At 54.9% G+C, this 8,375-nt stretch overlaps 1 protein-coding gene across 1 annotated transcript; it reads right to left on the bottom strand.

Annotated features, from left to right (window-relative positions):
• Positions 1–2,408: 2,408 nt before the first annotated feature.
• LOC147526468 (uncharacterized) lies at positions 2,409–3,484 on the bottom strand. Its single transcript, XM_086629833.1, is given in 2 exon segments — positions 2,409–3,235; positions 3,238–3,484. Coding segments are annotated over 2 exon segments (1,074 nt in total).
• Between the last annotated feature and the right edge of the window lie 4,891 nt (positions 3,485–8,375).

Raw genomic sequence — 8,375 nt, 5'->3', positions numbered from 1 at the left:
GGTTTCAGCAGAAGACACCTCCTCTGGGCCCGTACGCAGTGCATTTTCATGGAGATTTACTTTAATTCTGCCCTTAGTTGCTTATACTAAAAAGTGTCATTCTGACTTGAAAGCACGCTGTAATTCTAAGGCGCTGACAAATCTCTCACTCATTCTGCACGGGGTCACTTGCAGCATTCCTTCAAAGGAAATGGAGAGACAGTTCTGGGAGAAAAGTCTGTCTGTGGGGTCAGTCCACTTTTGGGGAGGGAGAGAGGTATCTCTGCCCGCACACAAGCAGTGTCCTTGGCAAAAATGTGCAGGGGGAAGGCACAGTCACCCCTCCTGCTGTGGATTATAGCTCCTCCTTGTCTTTGTACCTAAACTGTATCATTTTCTTTGTTATGACGTGTTACGAAAGATTCAAAAAACAACAATGAAACCTCCAGAAGACTGCTTTTTTTCCTTGTCCTCTCTCTCGATAGACCTTACTGAGAGGATATTTTCCCAGTAAGAGCTGATAGGAAGCACTGATGATTTCTGTGTAAACAGTGGAATGCTGTCACCTGAAATCTGGGAACTGGGAAATCTAAGTTTCTTAATATAATCCAAATGCTAAGCTTGCCACAGGACATGAGATTTTTAATGCAATTTAAGGAAGTCCGATGTAGTTCTAATAGACTATAAAGAATTAAAATCTCTTCCAACATCGCCCTACCCCAACAAATGCACCTAAAGAAAGCAGTCAGCAAATCGATTGTGAAATGAAGCTCTAAAGTTACGAGAGTTTTTGTCTGCTCACTCCATTACAAAGTTGTGTTTCAGCTTCAGACCAGTCTGGTCTCTGCCGGAAAATACACCTGAAAGGAGCCGGCACAGTTGGCATGCGTACAGGTGAGATACCCAGCTGGCCATTTGTGTGTGGGCTGGATGGTTTCTGCCACAGTGACGGGCAACAGGAATTCCTGCTGTTGGTACTTAACCTGTAGCTGCTTCTATAAAGAGGTGGAGATGGTGATTTCCGTGGCATCTACAGGGTCTTGATATTGTAAGGTTGGCAAATTACATATATCAAGGTGTTGGTGCTCGGTCACCTCCGAGTCCAGCTTCAGGACTAACGTCACCAACTGGTCTAAACCCCTCAATGTGTTGGGAATAAGATTCCCTAATGGGGAAGCAGCTGTGAAAACGGGGCTTGTAGGGCAGCAGATCCCCCAAGAGAAGGTGCAAACGGGGCAGAAGGTGGAGACCCTTGGCTGGAGAGCGGCACTCCTGTTCCCTTTGTGCCAGATCTCAGACTCACAGTGCTCTTTGTCCCCCTGCTCATCTCCTGTGAGGGAAGGAAGCACGGTCAGCCCTCTCCTAGAGGCAACAAGTGGTTGTTGCTCCCTGGCAGGAGGGGCCTCCTCCTACCATGGTGAGAAATAGCACTGCCCCTGCTTTTGTCTCCTCTCTGGTCTTTGGCCAACTACTCCTGCTGCCAATGCCTTCGGAATTCACGTGGCATGATTAATTACAAATTTAGGATTTTCTAGAACACTCAAAGTTCAAAAGAAATGAACAGGCATGAACTCTTCTGTGTCTTTTAAGCTCAGTTTTAGGCAGGCAGCCAGCCTCTGACCCGGAGCAGCCTTCCCTCCTTTGCAGCCCCAGCTGGCTCCCTCTCCCGTGTCAAAAGCCAGAGGTCTGCATCCTCCTCCTCATACCACCGCGGCAAGGACCAAAGTCGAGGAGCTTTCAAATCTAATTGCCTTTGGGCATTTGCATTTCTGCTGCAGATCTTCTATTTTAAACCCTTGTGCTGCACTAATTGGTCTATTTTCCTGACATAGTGAAATGCAAGCTCATTTTTCTAAGTTCTGTAGCTCTGCAGGAATAAGAAAGCAAAAGGCTCCTGGACGTATCCTGCATTTATTTGTGTGCTAGTGCAAATCAAGTCCAGAGGCAGGATGGTGGCCAGCAGCAAATCTGCATCACTCCACTGCAGTTGGGAGAACTGCAATGATTTAAATGAGCAAAGCATCTGTCCTGGACAGTCTTTTGCAGATAAAGCGAATGCTGCTGTAGGTTACCTTTCCCTTTCTTCTTGCCCTCCTTTTATAATACTCATTTTCACATTAATGCATAGGTATTTTTTCAACTGAGCTTGAGGAAGGCCTGGTCAATCCGTCACTCCTAACTCCTCTGTAAGCATCACCCTGGTGCTTTTTCGCAACCTCTTCCACGGCTGTGACTGCAGCAGGATTTCCTGCATGAGGAGGTGCTGCCCACATGGCTCCGGGTCTCTGGGGCCCTTGGTCAACGATGGGGCGTGAGGGGCATGGAAAGGCAGCAGGAGAAGGGAGAGAAAGCAGCACCGAGAGACTGTGTCAGGGAAACCAGAATTTATTTCTTTTTTTTTTTTTCAATTAACAGAAGTTGGAGCCCTGTTAGTGCTGCTGGTGGGGCGGCTTCTTGCAGGGCGGGGGAGAGTCCCGGGAGTCGGGGGCCCTCCGCTTTGGGGGGCGCCGGGGTCCCTCAGGTGAGCGGTCCCTGTCCTGGCCGGGAGCGGAGGGTCTACGGCTGCAGCCCTGAGCAGAGGGTCCTGCCACCACCTCCCCCGGCTCCTCCTGGAGCTGCTCCTGCTCTGCAGCGACGGGCACAGATGGGGGTTGTCCGGGACCCCCGCTGAGGGTGACCGCGGACATGCCATCATCCTCCTCAACGTCGGTGCTTGAAGAGCTTCTGGAGGAGGCCAAGTTGGGGGTGGGAGTCCCCACCCGGGAGCTGCTGCAGCTGGAGCTGCTGGAGCTGGAGCCGGCCGCACGGCTCTCATCCTCCTCCCTGGCAGCCTGGGAGCGCAGCAGCCTCTGGGCCTCCTGGCTGCACCGGTGCGCAATGATGTCAATGACACCACGTACCAGTGGTGCTGCGTGTTCCTCGAGGTAGACCTGCAGCCTCTGGACCATGAGTTCCTCATCCGGACCGCAGATGCACAGGACGTGCAAGATGCTGCTCTCTGCACTATTTGCCTGCCACCACCGCGCCCCATATATTGCCTGCAGCTCCTGGCGCAGCCAAGGCAGCACGGGACTGAGGAGATGCTCTTGTCTTTGGAAAAGTTCTGCCCAGACCTTGGGCAGGAGCCCACCCACAATAGCCCCGGCATCTATCCCTGAAGCTTCCTCCTGCGCTGGAGACAGCCTCCCGTGTGGAGAGGACGGGGGAGACACCATTGGCTGATGGGGGTTGTTTTCGGCCGGGTGGGAGGAGCTGTTCCTGCGTGGCCGCTCTCTTCGGGCACATCTTCAGGGAGAGTGATGACACACTCTAGATAGTCATCTTCTTCCCGCACAGAAAACTTGGCAGTCTCCATCTGTCTTCTGCAGAGAGGGCAGTCTGTTTTCATCTTTGCCCAACGCAGGATGCAGCCCAGGCAGAAATGGTGGCCACAGGGCAGCGCATAAGCGACGTCTTTCCGAGCATCATGGCAGATGGGACAGATCCACTCTGACTCAGTCGCCATGTTTGTGCTCAACAGAGGGTTGGGAAGAGCTGAGGATGAGGAGCCGCCCTCCCTCGCTGGTGTCGTGCTGCAAAAGGTGTTGTGCACTGCAAGAGGGAGAGACACCATGGTCACTTGCTGTCCCGGGGACGGAGGAAATGCCCAGGTCCCTCAAGAAGGACAGTGCTTTTCTCACCTTCTGTGCCTTCATTTAGGATGTAAATATTTAACATACGGCAGTAAGAGGTAGTGGTTGCAGACTACTGTCAACAAAGTTGGAGTAAGTGAGATTCTTGATAATTCAAAGCTTCCGAGTCTGTCTTAAGACAGTTGTGCAGCTATCACAATTTTGAAAGGCGTTGTGGACAGGATGTTATTTTCCCCTTCAAAGACAAAAAGGTTGATTTAAAAAAAAAAGCATGATTTTTATCTTGTCTTGCTCTGTCATCCTTTTGCTCCTTGTTCAGCTTGGTTACACCAGCCTTACACTTGTCTTTTGCAACATTCCTAGCACTTCTCTGCACATTCACGTTATATTGCATGTTTCAGACAGGTGCAGGCTGCATCTGTCGTTGGTTGTGTTTGCTGCACCCACGTTTAAAGCTGAACCGAACACAGCTGTTCCCCTGGCTGTTTGCTGACTCCGTGCATACTAGTAGAGATAGGTATTGTGTCCTTGTTTGAGCGTTCGACTGTCCAGGGTTTACCCGTTATGGACTTAAAAATACACTACGTTTATGCAAGTGCTTGTTTTGGTAAGTCGTGTTCTCTTCGTGTGCCCTCCTGTAACTACACTGTAACTGGAGTTAGTTTAGGTCCAGCATGTTACACTTGTTGCTACTAAAAGTGCAAAAGCTGTTGATGTTATTGAATTGATGGTCTTGATTTTGTTCTTAGTCTATGCTTTAAAAGATAAAGTAAAGCTTTTTTCCTGTTTGTTTTTCCGTCTGCAGGTTTCTAGCAACAAACTTGGAATGAAGGATCACCCTCTGACTGGAAGTCAGGTCAAAGTGGAGCAATTGTTTGAGGACACTGCCAACAGAAGGAGTAGCATTCCTCAGACTGCAGGAGCTACTGGTTCAGAAAGATCTCTGCCTTCCCTGACAAGACAAAAGTGTAGAGAGCATAAGCACTTCTAAAGGCGGTGGTAGTTCCTCAAAAGCACATAGAGCCCTTTCCCAGCCTCCAGAGCAAGCTGTCAAACAGTGCAAACGTCAGTTATCTGCTTATGAGCAGCAGGAGGTATTTAATTTTTCTGAAATTTACTTTGTGGGTCCAGCTGCAAAAAAGAGACAAGGAGTAATTGGTGATCCCAGCAATGGAGGTTACGTCCATACGTCCTGTGTCCCCACTCTGAGGGTGGTGAGGCACTGGAACAACGGAGAAACACTGCTGGAAGCAGTTGACCCATGGGGTGAGAGCAAGCCCACTATCCAGCAGCCTTTCTGGATTCCCAGGGATGACCAGGAGAGCTGGAACCTTGCCTGGCAAGACAGGCCAGGCAGCTGCCCGGCACAGGACCATGGCATGGGCTTCTGCCACCTGGACGGGCGGCAGCCATGTCGCCCCAGGGCAGCCCACAGGGTCTCCCCGCCCTGCTCAGCCCTGGGGAGCCCCAGTGTGACGTCACAGCTGCGGATACTTTGAGGTCAGAGCTGTACGCCTGTATAAATGCAGCGCACGGGGAAGGAGCCCCACAGTTGCTGTGAGGCTGTTGCCCCGGGCAGGTGCACTCCTGCTGGAGGGCAGCCTGGGGATAGTGCCAGAGCGGTTTTTGCCCGGGCAGGCGCTCTGCAAGGGCTGAGAGGACAAGCCGAGTGAGGGGCCTGCCTTTGCCCGGAGATGCCAAGGAGAAGGGTGCCCGCGAGGAGACGCCAAGAGGCCCCCAGAGGCTCCCTGCAGATTGAAGTCAGCCAGCAGCTGGTAGAGGAGGCAGCAGGGCCAAGCCACAGGCAGACCATCGGGTACGAAGTGGGCTGCTGCGGGGGAGATTCTGCTGTGAAGGGAGGCCGAGCCCTGGGGACCTGAGTCTGACCGCCTTGCGACGTGGAGACACGGTCCTGCCTGGCTGAGCGGGCAGCTGTGCGCAGAGGAGAGGGGTCAGGAGAGCACCAGGTGGGGGGCTGCAGTGGGGAGCAGCAGCCTGGGCCCCCTCCCCACATGGCCACTGAGAAGTGGCTGCCAAGGGGCAGGTTGGTGCCAGGGAGCCGAGAAAAACGGTGAGAATCAGGCTGTGCTGCCGGGTGGCCTTCCCCAGGCGAGGGACTGCTGCTGCCAGCTTGCTTCCTCTTCTCCCGCTGCAGGCCTGGACGGCAAAGGGTGGGGAAAGGAGGGTGGGGGACCCCTGGGAGCAGCCCGGCTGTGCTGCCCTGTCTTGCTGCTGCTGGGATGGCCAGTCCTCTGGCAAGGATCGCCGCTCAGGCTACTCCTGCCCACCTCGGCTCGCATGGTATGGGGATGGTGGGCAACAGGCATGTGTCTGTTTTCTCCCACAGGAACATCTGCATTGAGGTGACGCCCTTTGTGGCACCAACTGTGGGCTTGGCCACTCCAGGGCCTGCCAAGGCCAGAGAAACTGCAGGTAAGCTGGGCACTGCTGCTTGCTGTGAAGTCCTGCAGGGTGAACTTGGAGAGCTGTGCTGTGCCAGAGCTCTGGCCAAATGTCACGCATGGCAGGAGAAATGCAGGCTGCCCTGCGCTTTGCTCCAGAGAGGGAGTGTGTAGGAACCGGTGCCCGCCTCCCCGCAGGCAGCTGAAACATGTGTGGCTGGGCATCCTAGAGAAGAGCCTTCAAGGCATGTTCCTAACTTTTCTCTGGTTTCTTTGCCCAGGGACGGTCTTCATCCGTATTTGCAAGCTGGCAGATATCCTTGTCTTCCTGTGGAGACAACTGCTGAGTGGGTGTACCTTCCTCATGTACGTACTACATGTTTCTGCTGTGTGTGGCGGGGAGGGGAGAAGGGGGATGCCTGAGGGCCAGTGCAAGCAAAGGGGAGCACAGCAGGTGTTCCCCGGGCAGCATTCTGGGGCTCCCACTCAGGCACTGAAGCTTGGACTTCTGCAACGGTGGCCTGAAAAGGGAAATCCACCTGTGAAGAGGTTTGCCTGAGCCTTGGCTCATTGACAGCCACAGGACTGCCTCTTTTTCAGGGAAAAGATGGCCCTGCAGAGGAAGACGGTTTTCACAGTCGCCGCCATGTTGCTGCCACTGGCTCTTGGTGAGTTTTTGTGAGCAAACAAACCCCTGGGAGCGGCAGCCTGGCTGTGCTGGCTGCCAGCTTTCAGCTGGCCGGATTTCCCCTGGGGCCAGGATGTGTGGAAACTCCTGCGGGGCCACGTGCTTCCTGAGCAACTGGTCCTGACTGGGACCGGTTTTTGGACTACCTGTAAGACTGGTAGCAGCACGCCTGGGAGGCTGCTGTGGCCACCAGACTAAATGGCTTGTGGAGCCTTGAGACAAGGGCACAGCTATTTCCAAGCCTGCACTGGGGATTCCCAGAGGGGCCGTGCAGGGGACCGATGGAGAAGCACTCTCCTAGCCCATGCAGCCTGGTCCCGGTGCTCACTGAGGCAGTGAGGGGAAATGGGGAACAGCTCTGAGGCACCGAGCACACCTGACGGTGGCGGCTGCGCAGTCCCCTCAAGCCCGGGCTGGTGGCTGCCGGTCAGAGGCGCATCCTTACTCTGCCTGCCCCACGAGGCAACAGGGAGGGGACTATGCGACTGCAGGGATCGCTGGCAACCCCAGTCAAATAACTGTCTCTGTGATGTGAATTGCAGCTACCGTTTCCTGGTGGTACTTTCAAGCTGCGATGGCAAAGAACAAGGAAGAGATGAAGGAAATCACTGAAAAGACGTGGCTTTTGACGGAGGAAGTGGCTCGACTGAGGGCAGAGCTGAGCAGTGCGAAGGTGACCCTGTTTGTTTGGGGAAGGAGGCTTGGCTGGGCAGAACTCCTTGGGCTTGTTGGTGGGGTGAGACTGCTGACCGCAGCACCCCAGCCTTTGCCTCAGGGGCTTGCTGGGTGAGCTTCCGCGCAACACAGGCCCTTCTCCGTCCCCAGTTTAACAAGGCTGTGCCCGGCAGTGGAGGACTTGCAGGGCCTGAGCCTGTCGCACAGCTGAGCTGGAGAGCGTGGAGGGTGGGGAAGAGGGTGGGGACCCTCGTCGACCCCACTCAGAGCTGTGGCCGTGGCCACAGATACTGTTCCTCAGCCCTTGGGGCTCATGTCAGCAGGAGAGTCTTGCAGCTCTGTGCACAAGGCTTGCCTCGCCTTTCTGACACTGACCCTTTGCCTCCCCGGGCGCTGGTAGCCACGCTGAACTGCCCGCTGATGTGGTCCTTTTCTGTGTCCGTTTATGGCATTTCCAGGAAGCTGAGGAGGCGAACCGGGCTGCGTGCAAGATGGCCGTGTACGACTACTACAAGATGTATGACTGGGCCCTGCAAAGCTCTGGTATGGACACAAGCAGTCCAGTCTCTTTGTCTGTAGCACTCCCCAAAGCAGCCTGTGCTGCAGGCGCTGCTCTCCAAAGTAGGGGAGCGTAAACGCTTCCCGGAGCCCAAGAGCAAGGCTGTGGCAGAGGGGCTCTCTCAGACTCCCTCCCAGTCCTGCCCTCGCCTCCGCACGGGTGCCTCTGGCACTGCTCCGGCACGTGTTTCTGTGCTGATGGAGGGGCTCTTTTCCTCTCCGCTGCGTTGAAAAAACGAATGGCAGGGCCGTCCTTTGCTGCCCACGCAGCCAGCCCTCGGCTTTGGCCTGCTGTCCTTCACGGGGGTGCCTGCTGTCTCCCAGGACCCTCAGACCTGCTCCTCACGGCGCTGTGAGAGAAGCGGTCACCAGGTACGTGGCTGCTGCCATTCCCCTGTCCAACGGGGCACCCCAGCCAGCACGGTGATGAGGACAGGACTG

This window comes from Tauraco erythrolophus, chromosome Z (assembly GCF_009769465.1).
Source record: "Tauraco erythrolophus isolate bTauEry1 chromosome Z, bTauEry1.pri, whole genome shotgun sequence".
NCBI classification, from domain to species: domain Eukaryota; kingdom Metazoa; phylum Chordata; class Aves; order Musophagiformes; family Musophagidae; genus Tauraco; species Tauraco erythrolophus.
This window is presented reverse-complemented; position numbering and strand designations above follow the sequence as displayed.